General features: G+C 37.3%; 1 protein-coding gene across 1 annotated transcript in view; it reads left to right on the top strand.

Moving 5' to 3' along the window:
* The first annotated feature begins 1,377 nt into the window (after positions 1-1,377).
* The window catches only part of NXPH2 (neurexophilin 2), a 47,294-nt gene continuing 30,598 nt past the window's right edge, over positions 1,378-18,073 (top strand). Inside the window, exon 1 of the mRNA XM_014052663.2 lies at positions 1,378-1,877. Within this exon, the coding sequence (XP_013908138.1) occupies positions 1,812-1,877 (66 nt within the window). The 5' untranslated portion in view covers positions 1,378-1,811. The remainder of the gene's footprint in view (positions 1,878-18,073) is intronic.

The raw sequence follows: 18,073 nt of genomic DNA on the forward strand, positions 1-18,073 counted from the left end.
TTCAATATTGCATGGTAGCTTCGCATAAGTCAGTAGGAAATTAGGAAAGAACTGGTGTAATTGCTGATTTTCCTATACTCCCTGCCACCTTCCCACTGGCAGTATTTTTCTTGAGGAAGCTTGCAGGAAGAAAGTCAATGGATGGATGGTCTAGTCCCTCTGCACTCAGTCCCCATTGCCTACTTGATACTTCCCTCACTCCAGCAGCCACTTACCTTCCATGCTGGGAAGTGGAGGAGAGGGGAGGAAGAAGAAGGAAGAGAAGGGAGGGAGGGAGGAAACAAGGAAGATACAGGGAGGGAGGAAGAGAAGGAAGCAGGAAGGAAAATTTCTGATGTTCACTGCCAGCTTTCCACAGTAGGGAAGCCAACAGGAAGATTCATGGTCATGCTGCTTCCCTATTTAGGTAAAGAAATATCTCCAAAACAAACATGGGTTGTGTACTGCATTCCAAAAGAGAAAAGGTTATGCATGGCCAGTATGTCTTTGTCCAAGGAAGCAGTAATACTTTATTGAAAAGGACCAACAGGACGTATGCTTAATTTTGCAAAACCCCACAATGACTGGCTATGCCTTGACTACTCATCAACAGTGGCAGTAGTTGCTTCCTGCATCCAATCTTGCAGTCCCTTTGGGACAAGAAGATGTTGGACCAACAAACACTGTAACTTGCCTACAGGGGATCTTATTGTCTTCTTAAGGCAAGAATCTCCATGTAGTAGACTTCAGTCTACCTGACTCTTTGCACATGACTCATAGGGGTGAACAAAAACATCTGACTCCTAATTGTTTCACTCTAGGAGCAATCCTTGCTCTGAGCAATAATGCTGAAACAAAGAAAATGTGGAGTTACCAAAAACAAATCTTGAGAGCCATACTCAAAACGTCCAGGCTTAAAACTCTGCCGCACATTTCTCTCCTTTGAATGTGTACATCTTAACAGTCTACTGGAAGAAGAAGGGGGAGGGGGAGAAGAGCCTGAGGATAGGCAATTCTGCTTTAAACTGAGCTAGGGAATTTAATTATTTTTCCAAGGTGCCCAGAGCCACTTTTCTCAAGTCTTGAGTCCGCCCATCCTAGAGAAGGCTGCGGAGCACAGTCAGGGTGGCAAAGCTTCCTCACGTCCAAGCTCCGCTTCCAAAGCATGCGCCGAAGATGGACCAGTCAGACCCAGTTCTGGTTCCTCGCCGCATTTTCCCGCCAAGGGCCAACGAGCCTGCCATCATCTACCCTCCTTCTTCCCTCTCCGAGAGAGGGAGGGAGGGAGAGACTGAAGAGTCGCCCGGCGTTCACCACGGCGTTGCGCGCGACTCCCCTTCCCTCCCGCCCTCGCCCGCCTCCCCTCGGGGATCTTCCCAAGCTTTGGCGTTTATAATCCAGACAACCTGCACGCCGCGTCTTTCCTAGCTCTGCCTCCCTCCCATTCCCCAGACAGCCAGTTCACCACCCACCCCTCCTCTCCAGGACGCCAGTGCGAAAGAAAGTCGCACCCCAGCGCCGCCTGACTGCGGTGGAGGAGTGACCTCGACAGACGGTCGTTTGGGAGGGTGTACGGTGTTCTTTTCTGGCCGGGCCGGCCAGCTTCTCGCTCGTCCGCTGCTCCCATATAGTCTTTCCCTCGCTTGGCGGGCGGGCGGGCGTGCGCGCGCGCGTGCCGGGCAGGTTCCCGAAGCGGGCGCAAAAAAAAAAAAAAAGGAGGCTGCTGCTGCGTCGTCGTGGAATGTCCCTGCGCTCTCCGCCCAGCCTTCCGAAGTGGAGATGAGCCACAGCCAAGGCAAAGGACGCCTCTCTTAAAAGACTCCGGAGCCAGGATGATGGTGCACCTGCGGCAGCCTTTCCCTCTGGTTGTGGTGGCGCAGAGTTTCTTCCTCCCGCTCGTAAGTCCACTTTGCCCGGGGGCGACTCCGCTCTTCTTCTTTTTCTTCCTCCTCCTCCCCTTTTCCTCCTTCGTTTCGGCAGCAGCTGCAGAGGCTGCGAAGCGGCTGCGTCCGGATTTTGCGGGTCGGGGGTTCCGGATTTTGCGGTCGCCTCTTTTACCTTGCCGTTCGATGCGAGTTTATAGGCGTTCCGCGTTAAGTTTTGTACCCGGTCCGGTTGAGTGTTAAGACGGGGGCTTTCTTTGCCTTGAGAACGGGTCTCGCAGTTTGCTCGGCGCTTGCTGACCTCGCCGCGAGGGAGCCGGGATCGCCCGATGGGGGAGGTTCGGCGGGGTGGCGCGAATCCGGGGCTGAAAACTTTCTTCGACGGCCACGGGAGAACCGCTCATTCCTGAGCCGGATTTGTGCCGGGGGGGGGGGTCTCTGAAAACAGCGGGCCTTTATAGGTTCGGAAACCGGGCGGTGTCTTTCCTGAGGCTGTGTGTGAGGCGAAAGCAGGGGCAGCCTTGGCAGCCTTTCTTTCGAGGGAAGAGCTGGCTTTTGAAGGAAGCAAGCCTTCCGCGTTTTTCATTGGGCACCCCGGGAAAGCACCTGTGTTGGCTAACCTCTGAATATGGTCCGAGTTTGGGTTTGAAGGTTTAGAATGGAGGAGCATTCACGACTGAATTACTGTCACTGGAGGCAGGATTTAGAAACTTGGATTGGAGATTACCAACTTTTTCTTTTTCAATTATCTCGATAAGCAATGGTTTCCCGGGCAGGAACTTGCGATTTTCTTTGCCCAATGCTCAAGATTGATAAAAGTTAGTTTATTTCTTGAGTGATGCTGTAGTTAGTTGACAAAATCTCTTTTCTACACAGGAGGCTCTGGGGTCATATGTAGTACAGAAAATCTAGGCATTTGGTGATTATGAAGGACAATTTTGAAAAGTGTTCGTATATACAAGCACTTTTATTATAGACAATGTTAAGGGCTAAAGACAACTGGAATTTTTAAAGTTCAGCCTAGAAACGCCTGATATAGATACTGTATTGTTTTCTTTGATATAAGATTTACTGTAAACTTGAACTAGTTCGATTTTAGTTAATTGGTCCTTCTGTAATTGTTACTCATGTAAATGGGTGCAACATGTATTTATAATGATGTGACTGAGTTTAATTGGCTTTAGTGCTTTTAGGAAGCAGGTTTGGGTGGAAGTAAACCATTTTTTTTACAACCCAGTCAAGCTACAGGGTTGGGACAAGTAAACCAGACTGTAGTCTAAAATAAAGAAAAAAAAACTTTATAACTAAGGTATAGAGTCCTGAAGGTGGTTGTTGCATTGTATTTTAGAGAACAAATAAAAAAGCTTCAGATGTTAAATATATAGCATACTGTGTCAAAAGAAGGAAATAGCACTGAAATATACCCTTTTTCCTAAAGAAAAGCATTAACAAGTTGTATTGCAATTATTATTTTTGCTTAAAAAATCAATGTCCTTTTTCAGGAAAATGTTAACTGCTTGCACACAGCAAGATGCAAAGTTTTATTTTCATCCCAGCTGTATGCAACCTGAAATGGTATGTGTATGGGAGTTTGTGTTACTGTAGTCAATAATGGAATATGTAATAAACCTTGAAGGGATTAAATAGCCTTCTTAAGAGCTGATTCTAATATTACAGTAGGAGTTGATTGATTAGTTTTTGAAAAAGCTTATTTCAAATTCTAATCCTTTTTTAAGACTGTGCTGGTCTTGTAAGATTGTGGGTCTTTTTCTTTCTTTCGCTTTGGTGTTTTATCAGAGCAATGAAATGCAAAGCTGCAGCCTTGCGATAAGGCACATACTTTCTTTCACAGTGGTTTCCTTTAAAAAAAAAACCAATAAAACCTGGGTAAATGCTTAGAATAGTTTCCAGCTAAACATCACATAGTGGTTAAGGATATGAATGGGAAATAGTGAATGAAGCAGGGAAATTTCACTTCCCTACAAAAAATCCAGTGGATACATTAGGGTCTGATTAAAATTTCCAGTGGGCATTGGTTTTATTTCACATATGATTGAAGCAGTAATATTTTACTGCTTTACATCCTTATATGAGTGGTACATTGAAGAATCAAGACATTTAAAATAGAGAAAACTGTCTTCAGATGTGGTACTATGTATAAGCTATTCATTAGAACTAGTTCATTTTTATGTTTAGGTAATTTGAATCTCACTAAGGAGCAGCCTTTTCTTCTGCACTTTACTTTAATCAGTTGTCATTCAATCCCATATATGCATTAGGAATTAAGTTCTAATAAACTCTGTACATCTAGTCCCAAGTAAATGAATGTAGGATTATGTTGTTCTGTCCAACTCTTCCATAAGTTAGCTGTTGTAAATATATTAGATATCTTTGAATATAGTGAAAATATTGTATTGTCTGATAAATAGCATTGCATAGATTTTGGCAACTCTATTAAAACAATGCACTAGGTTTTTTTTCCCAGATTTTTCAATGCTTAAATGTCTTCCAAATAGTGTCAGTATTCAAACATATTGTGAAAACTGGCAAATAAAAACATAGAAAATAGACTCTGCATGCTAACCAGCATTACCTTAATGAAATAAATGCTATTTAAATAGTAAACTGAAATTTATTTTATAAATATGATTGACTTCTATCAGTAATCTTCATCAACTGCAGAATTTAAAATAGAATAATGCAATAGTGTTTTATTGTCAGTAGAACAAATCAAAATCCCATTTTATTTTGTGCATTCTATTTAAGTTTGCAGTCCTGATTGCTGATTTAACATACCCTGATTTTTTTTACCACAATTAAGTGGCAAACTTATGATCCTTTATTGAACATTAGCCCTGGTAGTAATTAATTTTGAGGGAAACAGAAGAAACTTTTAAAGAAATTTACATCATATTATGTTATTGTTGTGTCTAAAATACTGAGGGTGTACTTAAAGTAAATAGTGAAACATATCCTACAAATTGCATGGAAAAATAAAATTGTACATCTTGCATTTTTCCTCTATGCTGTGAATAGCCATCAAATAGTAATTTTTTCATATAAATCACCATTTGCTAACATGGTAGTCAATATATGCTAAAACAATACCATGTCCAGTCAATAAACACCTAGTTATCATCTAAATAGTGACAGAAAGAGGTTTGTCCAGAATTATTGTCAGTGACTACTATTTTTTAAATCTAATATTAATAGTCATTACGTTTTCTATTGTAACAAATTATTCAGTGCCATATTAATAACTAGAGCACAAGAGCAAGAGAATTGAAGTCACTATCTACAGGAAAATGTCTTATAAAGGAGATTTTTATGACCGATTCCACAGTTCTGTTCAAATTGAATCAAGCATGTTTATCATTTTTTTAAAAAACACATTATTTTCCTAGTATCCCATTTTCCTACTTATTGTATTTACAAATAAAAAATATATGCAAGTGCATATTTCAGGAAAATTAATATTACAAAATGAACTTTAAATAAAGGTTTCTGTTTTTAAAAAATGGCAAGAACAACATATGCTATTCCTTGATTTTTCTGTTCAAAGTATATTTTGTTATAAAAAAGTAATATCAAGACGGTTACAATGAATGCAGTTCATTATACTGTAAAGTAGGTCCACTAACATTTAAAAAAAATATTTCATAAAGCTGTGAAAAAGAAACATATGTTCTTAAATATTCAGTTCATAGAGTGGAACTGCTGATATATCTATAAGATATAAATATAATTTTGAAATAAGTATTACTTTTCTTTGTTTTAAGTCTTTTCTATAATGGGAAAGGAGGCTTTGTAAACAACGTGGTAAATATGATACTGTTTTCATTTATATTTTATTTGATATTTTGTAATTAAAAATTGTTTGTGTTTCAGTTTTGATTTAAAAGCAGAGAGAAATGTGATGCCCAAGATTGATTTTAAAAAAGCATTACTTTTCTTGTTGTAAATGTAGTTTAGGGTGCTTTAATATTCAGATATTTATTATCCATGCCCAAATATATGCATACATTCAGGCAAGAAACACTATTTTATAAAAGGAAAATTAGATGTGTCACGTATAAGAGATTAGCCTAGTACTAACCAAGAACATTTTGAAATAGAATATGAAGAACATGTTACCTAAATATGGACAAAATATTTAATTGTGTTATTAAGCACTTCAGAGGTGTTAATATTCTGAAGATATTGTGAAGTATTAGAAGGAAGTGTATTTAAAATAGAATTTGACAATTAGTATATATGACAATCCAAAATTCAGTTTTTGATTTCTATTCATTTGTCTTAGTCTATTGCCATCTCTTGTTCCATGGCTACACACAGCTTTTCTATGTGGTAATAATCTGCAATTATCCTCCCCAGTTATCACTAGATAGGAATTGCACTATTAATGTTTCCACAGTGCTAATGGAATCTGATATTTGTCTTATATTAAAGAGCTAAAATAGTTCAACAATGACAACAGGTTATCAAAAAAAGAGAGGATTTCTAACATTTTTCCTTAGAAATCATAGAAAGAAGCTCTACTTCCCATTATTTTGGTCTCAGGTTTAGTCAAATCTCATTGTGCCAATGCTAAGAGAACAGTGCTGTCTAACATCTTCATATGTAGGCCTAAATTCGCCTCCTTACTGAATTAATGCCAGTATGACAAATATGTAGATGTTTGTTAACCATACATTATTTACAATTTAAAAAAAGTCAACACTCTAAAAAAGAGAGATGGAAAGTGTATCTTTTATTACTTTTGACAGTATTAAAAAGAAAACCTGCTACTAAAAGGGGAAAAAAAATAGCACCATACATAGAATCCTTGACAGAGATGATGGTGGGAGAACTGCCTACAAACTAGAACAAAGTCAGAACTTGCACGAAAATATAATTTACGGTGTCATTAGCTATCTGGAGGAATTCTCTAAGGTAGAAGATTTTGATGAATCCTCCCTTTACCTACCAAATCAAATCTTTCAGAAGAGAAATTATCGAACTGATATTTGCCAGCACTAGCAGTAACTACTGATCTATAGCTGGAAGCTACACATAGTAAAATCTGTAAATTACGAGTTAGTTAGGAATTGAAGCCCCTTTTTCTTCTTGTCATGACTGGGAGCAACAAGTCATGTCTGGGGATGTCAGACAGGCTACAATGCTTTTTTTTAAAAAAAAATAACTCCAGAAATATATGGGAAATTGAGATCAAGGAAATTGGAAGAAAAGCACACTTTTCCTTCAACATTACTGGCATCCTCATGTAAACTGCTTTAGACAGTCTCTGAAAAAGTGAAAAACTGCAAAGTGGTTAAAGATGTGGAAGTCCTATATGTGAGAAAGTATATAAAACCACATAAAATAAGCTAAACATTCAGAGATATAAATCTTGGTTCCAACTCTTAACCACCGCCCATATTGCCTCCCTATGACACATCAATGATTTCAACTTAAGAGACAGGAAGACTATATGGAAAAGAAATGAAAGAAAGAAAATCAGATGTGAAAGTTTTTTTCGTTTGTTTTTGATGAAACTAAGAAAAGAAAAAGGAAGGATCTAACAGAGCTATACGAGATGGCCTTGTCTTCATTGCAATTGATGAATACAGGTAGTCCTCAACCTACAACTGCAATTGAACCCAAAACTTATGTTGCTAAATGAGAAACCTGTTCAGTGAGTTTTGCACCATTTTACGACTTTTTTTGCCACATTTGTTAAGCGAATCACTGCAATTGTTAAATTAGTAACACTGTTCTTAAGTGACTCTGGTTTCCCCATTGATTTTGCTTGTCAGAAGGTTGTGAAAGGGGATCACATGACCCTAGGACACTGCCACCATCATAAATGTGAGTCAGTTGCCAAGCATCCAAATTCAAATCACATGACCATGGGGATGATTTGTCAATCATAAGTGTGAAAAATTGTCATAAATCACTTTTTTCAGTGCCGTTGTAACTTCGAAGGGTCACTAAGTGAATGAAGATTACCTATATACTGTACGTAGGGAACTGTAAGTTTGATTATGAGTAGTAGCCTAAAATGCATGTCCGACTTTTGTAGTACTGTGTGAAACTAGAAATTTGTACTGTGGTGATAATTGCATATTGAGCTCCAGTGAGTGATGATAAAGAATTAGGGACAAGTGGTGGGTTTTTTTTTTTTAGGAGATAGGGATATTGCATTATTTTGCATGAATGCAATCTAGGGGGAAACTTTATGAAATAACAAGAATGGATGCGTAGGGATGAATTCAGAGACTACAGAAAAAGTAATCGGATTGTTTGATGACCCAAGAATGAAAGAAAATGATGATAGGTGATTATTTTAGGGAAAAGGTTCAAGCAACAATTCTTTAATACAGATATTAAATAAATGGATATAAAAGCATGATTAAGTTATTTATGGTGAAAAACGGAGTTACAGTATTAACAGCAGGATACAAGGGTGATCAGAAGTTAAGAGAGGGAGGAAAGAAAAACAAATACTAAAGAGACTCCAGAAGATTGAATGGAATTAAAAATAAGAAAGATGAAAAGATTTGGGATGAAATTTAAGTGATGAAGTGATGAAAGGACAATTTTAGAGATTTGTGTGGTAATTTTAACAATGTGTCAAACGTAGAACTGAAATAAATGCTACAAAGGTTAGTGCTAAAATTAATAAAAAATGCTAGGGAATACTGAAAAATGGTAATGATGTGGATGGATTCAGTGTAACTAGATAAATGTTTTAAAATAGATGTAAATTTATGGAAAATAATGTCACATGCTTGTTTATACCTTGGGGGGGGGTGTACCCACTCAGACTCACTATTGTGAGATAGGCAGCCATATAAATTACGCCAATAAATGAATAAATCTCTCTATATAGAATACATTTCTGCATGACAATTGGAAAAATGCCATTACTGACCTCTTATATGAGGTGAAAAGTAATAAAAATGCTATATATATATATATATATGGGGGATTAGTTTGTTAAATGTGTTTGAGAGGTGTTTGGCTTAATGCTGACTGAAATTGTACAAGAAATTATAGTGAACAATATTTGGTAAATGTAGTGTGGCTTTATGTCAAGCAGGAGATATGTGGAGCTGGATTTTTTGCTGGTCAGCAGATCATTGAATGAATAAGTGGGAAACTGTTTTCTGTATGTTTGTTCATTTAGAGAGGTTTAAGATAAAACATGCGATAAAATAAATAAGCTTGGAGTATGTAATATTTTTCATGTAGTTGAAAGTTAGTTGCTGAATATGATAAGCAGGCTATGATGGAAATTGGGAATGCATAAAAATGGAATGCTTAGCAAAAGGTTCAGCACTCTGCAGTAAAATATGTGATATCATTGTTTACTGGTACTCCTTGACTTATGAGCAACCATTAGAAATTACAATGATGCTGTAAAAATGGACTTACCAACTGTGCTCTAAGTTACTTACGTTGCAGTGCCGTCATATGGTCATGTGATCAAAACTGAGGTGCTTGCTAGCCCACTTACAACCACAGAGGTGCTCCAAATCCCCCTCTTGAAATCACTTGAATGAAGCCAATTTTCTATCGCTAGAACGTTGCCTATTGAGCAGGGGGTTGCAGGACTTTTTTTTGTTAACTAATAGGCTACACAGCCTGACAGTGAAGCCTTAGCCCAAAGACAACATAGTAAGATTATTGAGTCTAATTCTTTATTTGCTTACACCTGATAGAATCTTGCCAGACTAGAGCTATAACTTTTAAACTTAATAGGGAGATTCCAGAGTGTGGCTGTCATGAATCTTTTCCTCCCTCTTCCATCCAGTTCAGGACTGGGCATTATCTTGTTGTGTTCGGAATGTGCTGCCTCTTCTCTGAGAAACTACAGTGTTACTCCCAACATTCCCCTTCCTCAAAATCAGAATACAGCTGGAAGGGACCTTGGAGATCTTCTAGTGCAAACCCCTGCTCAAACAGAAGATCTTACATCAGTGATGGTGAACTTTTTCAACATGAGTGCAGAAATGTTGCACATGCATGCTTGTTAGGGCCATACTCCAGAAAAGCCAAACTTCCAAGTTCTAGCACACATGCACGTCTGACAATCAGCTGGTCAGTGCACATGTACACACCAGTTTTCAGCACTGTCGGGCATGCAAAGGGATTGCGCTCTGGAAAGGCCGAATTTCCAGGTTCTGGCACGCATGCCCACCTGAAAATCAGCTGGCCGGCAAGCATGCACTCACTGGTTTTCGGCACTGCCGTGTGTGTGAAGGACAGCTGATCATCATACACGTATGCGTGCCAGAAACTTGGAAGACAAACAGGCAAGGCCACACATGCCGGGCGACATGGCTTCGCGTGCCACTTTGGGCATGCGTGCCATAGGTTCGCCATCACGGTCCTGTACCATTTTAGACAAGAGGCTGACAGTCTCTTCTTAAAAACCTTCAGTGATGAAGCACCCAGAACTTCTGAAGGTAAGCTGTTCCACTGTGTTATTGCCTTCATTGTTAGGATGTTTCTCCTTAATTCCTCTTTCAGCTGTACATTCCATCACCGTATTCCATCAGTGCATCTGTTCTTTTTCATCTTCCACAAAAGGTTACTGCTGAGAGAATTCTCCTACAGTCTTTCTTTTTAAAAAAATACTTTAAAAAAATTATTCCACAGTGCATATTTATCTTGCAAAACTTGGTATGGGGCCAGGTTACTTGTGAGATCATTCCTCTCCACCTATATCTACTCATCCTACTTTCAAAGAAGAGGCATGTTCTAGTCATGCATTTGTTCTAGGTCACATCTATTAGGGATTCTCATTTGGCAGGACCCAGGAAGAGCGCATTTTCTGTCATGACACTTGCCCTTTGGAAAGCTTCATTCCTACAGAAATAAAACTTGCCCCAACCTTTCCATAAAATCTTAAGACCTGGTTGTGTTATTGCACGTGAGCCCAGGATGCGTGATTGAACTCATATTAACCTGATAATATTAACTGCTGATAGTTTTTTTAAAAAAATCTTGGCTGCTATATACGTTGTTATTTTGTTGTAAAGTTTTTATTTATTTAGCTTGTTTTTATTTATTATTAGCCACCACGAGTCATGCATTTGGGATAAAAAGGTTGTAGAAATGAATGAACAAACGAATGAATGAATGATACAATGGTATACCATAGATATTGTTAACCATGCAACGATAAATGGGAATTGCATTAACTCTACTCATAAATGGTATTGTGTATTGTATTTTTCTCTTAGCATTCCCTCTAAGTTCCTGTTATTTAGGACAACCTTTGTTGCAGCAGATGGAAGTACTTTTTCCAGTTTTGACATTCTTGTGCCTATTCAAGCAGAGGAGTCACACTTGGAGAAATGTTGCCTCCCTATAAAACAGAATGCAATTACTTTTAAGTATTTTAACATTCTAAAGTTGCCAGCTGTAAACTTCATAAAGAGCCCTGTTCTGCAACCATAAACCAACTTACTCAAAATATTTGATATACAAATTGGCAATTTCTGCCCCAGACCTTTTTCTTTTAATATTGAACAGTATAAAAGTTTATTATTATTTTTTAATGTTTGTGTATTGTATAATAAAGAAGTTGGGATCAAAAATGAGAATGAAATTTAGCTTTTTTTCTATTTTTAAATTTCTTTCTTTTCAAATTTCTGAAATACTTTATACTGCAATTAAAAAATACTTATTCAGTGACCCATGAATGGACTGTTATTTAAATACTAAATGTTTGGAATAGTACAGGGATGGGGAACATTTTTGGCATTGAGTGACCAAAAGGGAGCACTTCGTGGATCTACACACACAGTCATCTGGCCCGCGACCAGGAAGAGGCGCTGCCCAGGGGGCATGAGCGAGCCAGAAAATGGACTTCCAGTCAGCAAGTCTTCTGTTTGCTGGCGTGCATGCGCAAGCACCGATCAGCTGGCTGGCACACATACTCACGCCGGTTTCCGACATTGCTGCATACACAAAGGCCAGCTGATCACTGTGTGCGCATGCACTCCAGAAACCCAGAAGAGGAATGGACAATGCCACGTGTGCCAGGTGACATGGCTCTGTGTACCACTTCGGACATGCATGCCATAGGTTCGCCATCACAGGTATAGTGGTTAAGGCACTACTAGCACCTGGGAGGCTCAGCTAAGTGACCTCATGTCAGCCTATCTCACACTTACAAAATAAGGCAATGGCAACCTCTTCCAAAACTCTTGCCAGAAAAAAACCCCTGAAGGGATAGGCCAAGACGGCCCGCTGAAGTCAACACTCACTTGAAGGCACACCATACAAAAGCAGTCTTTTAGCTAGTACATGTAATTGCTACTCTTTATGAGAAAAGTGTTGTGTAATTGTGTGGTTTATTTACTCCTATTAGAAGCTTAATTGGACTATATAGCAGTCCAGAACAAGACTAATAACAACAATTACAAAAATAATGATAATATGGCAGATTAATTTGAGTATTATAACCCACACTATAAGTTACATTGCATATCCCTAAACAGTTGTGAATTCTGCCTCAGAATTCTAGTCATAGTAAAATAATGTATTTGGGAACTAGTTTGCAGCAAGTGAAATTGAAATATAGGACTAGAAATTAAAAATACTAAAAATAGGTATAAAAGTGTGCAGATTAGTACACGGGGGATTAAAAAATATATTTATTTCCTTAGGGAAAAATGATTTGTAAAAGAAATGATAATCATTCATTTCTAGTTTCATTAACGGCTGGCTCAAATTCTGCAGAGTGTTGTACTACTGATTGACTAATCAGTTTGGTTCTCCAGAGGTTTGGTTTATAAAATCATCAGTAGAAAATTGATAAATGTAAGAAGGCCTAGAGAGAATGGAAAAGGAGGAAAGGAGCTGGTGTAGTTAATTACTTCATGTCTTTTTGTAGAAACAATCCATTAATATGTGAATGTAGAAAAGAAGGGGACTTTTAATATTGAGGTAGAGTCATCAGACACATCTGCAAATGTTATTAGCCCAAAGAGCAAAGATGCTGCAAATTATACAGAATTAATTTTGTCAATTTCATAACTGGTATTTTACAATATCTGCTGATGTCTTTCATGCATTCCAATAGTACAGTATAAAGGAGAGAATTTATCTAAGTGGATACCTTCAATCTACAAAATATTAAATTTATATATTTTTAATTTATATGGATATCCTCATTTTTAACTAAATGTGATAACCAAAAAGCACAAACTGAGCATATGTGTATTTGAAAAAGAATTTTAACATTACACTAGATTGTCAATCCAGAATCAAAGATTCCTTAGGCTAAAGACAAATCATGGCAGCTATCAGTAAAAAGTTCTAGTCAAATTCTTTTATAAATGCACATGTTCTGGTGACGTGACCTTTTGAAAATCTGTTAAGATTTAATTGTCCCACAGAACTATTGAGTATAGTTGTTTCCCTATGTATAATATATAATATAATACAGCATCTTATTATAATTTTTAGGTCATTTTCTTGGATGGTGTGTCATTTTTATTTCCCTTTTAATTTTAAAACTTCAGCAAGTTTCTTCTATAAATATAGCAAAGCATCCTTTTCCAAATCTGTCCCTTGGTCTATCACAGTGATGTTGAACCTTTTTGGCACCGAGTACCCAAACCGGAATGTCTGTGTGCACACGTGCTGGAGCCCCGGAAACCTGAAGACCAGCTTGCTGGTGAACATGCACACTGACCGCCTGGTCTTCAGGTTTCCGGGGCTCTAGCACATACTAAGATCAGCTGGCTGGCGCGCATGCCCGCACCGGAAAAGAGCAGCTGGTGATGGCGCACATGCCTACAGAGAGGACTCTGCGTGCCACCTCTGGGTGCCATAGGTTCATCATCACAGATCTATCATTTGTTATTTCTCATTCTGCTGTTTCATATTTGAAATTCACATTCATTAACATATTTCAGATATAATCTATCCCTACAAGCAAACATCAATACTGGGCAGTGTAAATACTGACTTCTGGTTCCATTCTTCACAGATTTCATTTAATATTTCTCATGTTACAACATTTGTATCATTATATAAATACGTATAAATCCCATCAGGTTTTGTATGCTTTTTTTCCTTTAAAAATTTTTGTTCCCTTCTACAGTCCAATTTTTAAAATCATTTTTTTCTTATGACTTGCTATTATAAGGATAACCAAAACAAGTCTATCTCCCATGAAAAACTTTATATTTTTATATTTGATTCCAAAAGCATATTATGAAAGTCAATATTTGAAATTTATCTGGACCCTTAATTCTTTTATACCTTTCATGGAATCAACAGAATCTTATTTAGCTTTTTGCTGTTTATTATTTATATTCATAAGCTTGTAATTACTTTTTATTTTGTTCAGAATTAAAGTTAAACTTACTCAATAAAAACTTCTCAATCTTTTAATTCCAAAGTTCTCTAATAGCTTTAGAATAGCTAATGTGCAATTTCCAAATGTGATTATAAGGTGAAGTTTGTGAATGTAGTGTATTTTAAAAGTCTCTTCCACAGTTGCAAGCAAGGTAGCTGATCTCACCTTCTTCTCCCACTAAAACTCACTGTAATGTTATGTGAGAATATAGTATGTGATAAGATGAGGAGTTTGTGGAGCTGCTTAGGAAACACTCAGATGAGATATGGAACTCCAGTGCCTTAACTGTCAGAGGAAGAAACTTAGAAAAGTCACTCAGGCAGGAGATTTGTTCCTTCAAACTTGCAAGATACTATTACTATAATCTTACAGTAAAGTAGAATTAAGTCATCTGGATGTACTTCTTATCTGGTTTACCTGGGAGAGCTGACATCAGTCTTGCAAATCTGAATATACAACTCTCCCGCCACCACTTTTAACTGCTTGATCCATCAGAGCGAGTTGTTCCAAAGTTTATTCCTCTGACCATTACGCTACTGGAAACTCTTCCTTTCTTGTCTGATTATTTCCTAGGTAGTATCTCTTCCTCTTGTCCCTCAAGGCCATCCCCACATACTATTACACTTCTGAAAATTACTGCTTCAGTCTCTTTGTGAGGAGCAGCTATTCTGCAGTATATGTAGACGATCTCCTGTCCTCTCCTTATCTGGAAAGGTTCCTTGGTCTTTTGCCACAGTACTTCCCCCTAAAGTAAGAATTAGTATTAGTAAGAAAACAGCACAGAGTCAACTCTTCACACAGGTCAACTAACTCCAAGCCAAAAGTACATTGACGAAGCTATGCTAAAAAAGATAAGTAACTGAAAGTACACTAAAAGTAAGAAGTAGCTTAGAAAGGACAGAAATTAAAGTAATTTAAGAAGAAGAAGAAAAATAAATCTAGTTTAAATCAACAATGTTCACTCTACCTTTACATACTACATCCATACATCTTGCTTCTACCATAGGGGTGTCAAACTCGATTTCATTGAGGGCCACATCAGCATTGTGTTTGATCTTGAGGGGGCTGGGGCATGGCCAGGGGGCATGGCCAGCTCAGCTTCACTCATTGAAGCTCTGTTTTTGGCCAAGACAGTCTCCTGAAATCCCCTGCCAGTGAAAATGGAACCCAGGAACCCATGTGTGTGCCTCCCGAACTCCATTTTCGCTGGCAGAGGCACCACGGGTAGGTCCTTCACTGTTTCCAGGGCAGGCCCAAGTGCCAGATCTAAGCACCCTGCGGGCCAGATGCGGCTCACGGGCCTTGAGTTTGAAACCCTGTTCTACCACTTTGCTCTTTTACATTATTCTTGGAGGATCCCATCAACTCCATCCAACCATGATTTCCTCAGACCTTTGTATGCAATCCACATTCATTTCTCAATTATTTATTCTGACTTTTTTCTTATTTTAGCAGACATATTTTAATAATTTAATACAACTGCATTCAACTTTTCTACTTTCTCCTCACATACCAAACTCAGTTTAATATAATAAAATGGGCAGAAGTATGTTATTATATTTAGCTGTGCATATCTTAACCTTATGTTTTGTAAACATTTCACCAATATTCATAAATATACTTGTTAGAATTTTTGCTAGTGATATATAAATTGCAATTGATCACTCCATTTACCTTGTCAGACACAGAAACCTTGGCATTTGTTGCACTAATTTTCAGAATCATATTTCCCATTGCATCATGCAATGTATTAGCTGCTTAAAAGCATTCAGTGTACAGAATCTTAGAACTGGTATATGTACATTTACTTTATTGAGGCTGAAACAACAGTATAAATGTACATGTTAGCTCATTTAAATCAATTACATTATTTTGAAGATATACCATAAATTTATTAAGCATTCAAACACATTACAGTGTACTGTGGGCCCCTAGGAAAACATTGGCAGCTTGCTGATCAGCCCTGAATAAAAGCAGAATTACAGTTTATTTTATTTATTTATTAAATTTATATGTGCCCATCTCACTCCAAAAAGCAACTCTAGATAGCTTACAATTACAATTATAAATATACAAAATATTAAATAGCTTATATACTTTTGTTCTACTATGCTACAAACACAAGATAAAGAAAATGACAAACGTGTAAAAATTACAGCATGAACTTGCAATGTTTTGATAAACCCATCTGACTGACTTCTTTATTTATTAATTTATCTTTTCCTAATACTGCAACATGGCAGTTATGCTATCTTTGAGATATGTTCGGTAAATATAAACCATGAGATTTCCTGGCCCTTTGGTTCCTGTCTGGTTTTGCCCTCATTGCCATCCAGTTAATTCAGTTTGTTGTGCATACTTTATTAAAGGGCACTTTAAGTGGTTCACGTGTATGGCGGGCATTATGTTATAGGATTGGCAGTGATGTGTATGGAGGATACCTTTTATTATCACAATGTGTACAAGACACATCTGCCATCACAAACATTCCATTTATCCATAAAGAGATTAAATAAAAGTGCATCAAATTCCTTGTTCATTATGGAAGCAGTTGCTATATAGTCCATCTACTATTTGTGTGTATTACTTACTGGTGTTTTTCATGAATAGTAACTAACCTTGCACTCCATAATATAAAATTCAAGTTTATTTACATTATCGTATACTTTCTCTAAATTAACATACATTACTATTTTTTTTCCTCATACATTTTTCAGTGACATGCTGAAGTGCAAATTATACATCTACATGTTGCAGCTCAAGGCAGTGCCACTGGATTTACAAATTTTGTGCAATGTATTTTCTTATACCCTTTCAGTTTCTCAAATTCCTCAGGCACATTTAACAAACCTGCATGTGGATTTTCTGTTCACTTTTGTGGGGTTTTTTTCCCTTTTACTTTCTGTAAGGACATAGTTATAGTATTCTTACAATTACCATGGACAGATGTACTCTTTGCATATACATCAAGCAAAACATGCAGCCATGTTTTTAAGATTTTCTAGTTATATCACTTCCATCTGCAGCCATTTTTTTTAACCATACTACTCTTATTCCCTTGCAAATCTCCAAAATACCCTTCAAAGAGCCCTTCAGTTCAATTGTAACCCAAATTGTTCAATTGTTTTTTTTCTTAATTCCAGTCATGGTTTCAGGCTCCGTATTTAGATGTATTCACATATATCTTTGCTTGTCAACTTTATATCTGTTTTTCCAAAATTCAGTTTTTATAATGGTATATTCTACATTCAGAACCTTTCATTGCCCTTTATTGTACACTATTTTTTATCTAAGCAATAAACTCAGTCATGCTTTTACCTGCAATCTTTTACTATGTGCATTCATGGATAGATTTATACTTAAACTACATACTTGAAATAGATCTTTTTATAAGAAGATACTTGCCAAATAAGCACTATTCTCCTTCATTCTTTCAAGTACCTTTTCTATACTTGTTAATCTTATTTCCTTCCATCCATTCATGTCACTTGGTAGAATAACTTTTTTCCATGGATCTTCTTTATTCAGAACATTGTACTTTTTTCCAGAAGAACTCTTACTTAATTCATTAATTAGCCCCATTGCCATTTATCAGCAACTTTTTATTTTTATTTTCGGTAAGTCTAGATTATGGGTGTCCAACTCTTTGGTTTGTCTGGGCTTCATTGAGTGTGTATAAAAAGAAATGTTTACAATCTTACATTTATTAGCTGCCCAGGGCCACATGGGACCCATAGTGTGTAGGTTGGGCACACCTACCCTGGATGATACTAAATCATGTTTTCTGATATACATTTTAGTCGTTTATTCATAATTAATCTACAATTTTCTGCCTTTTGACCTTCATTGT

Source organism: Thamnophis sirtalis, unplaced genomic scaffold (assembly GCF_051295495.1).
Source record: "Thamnophis sirtalis isolate CommonGarterSnake01/CBP01778 unplaced genomic scaffold, rThaSir2_p1.2 scaffold_1, whole genome shotgun sequence".
NCBI lineage: Eukaryota > Metazoa > Chordata > Lepidosauria > Squamata > Natricidae > Thamnophis > Thamnophis sirtalis.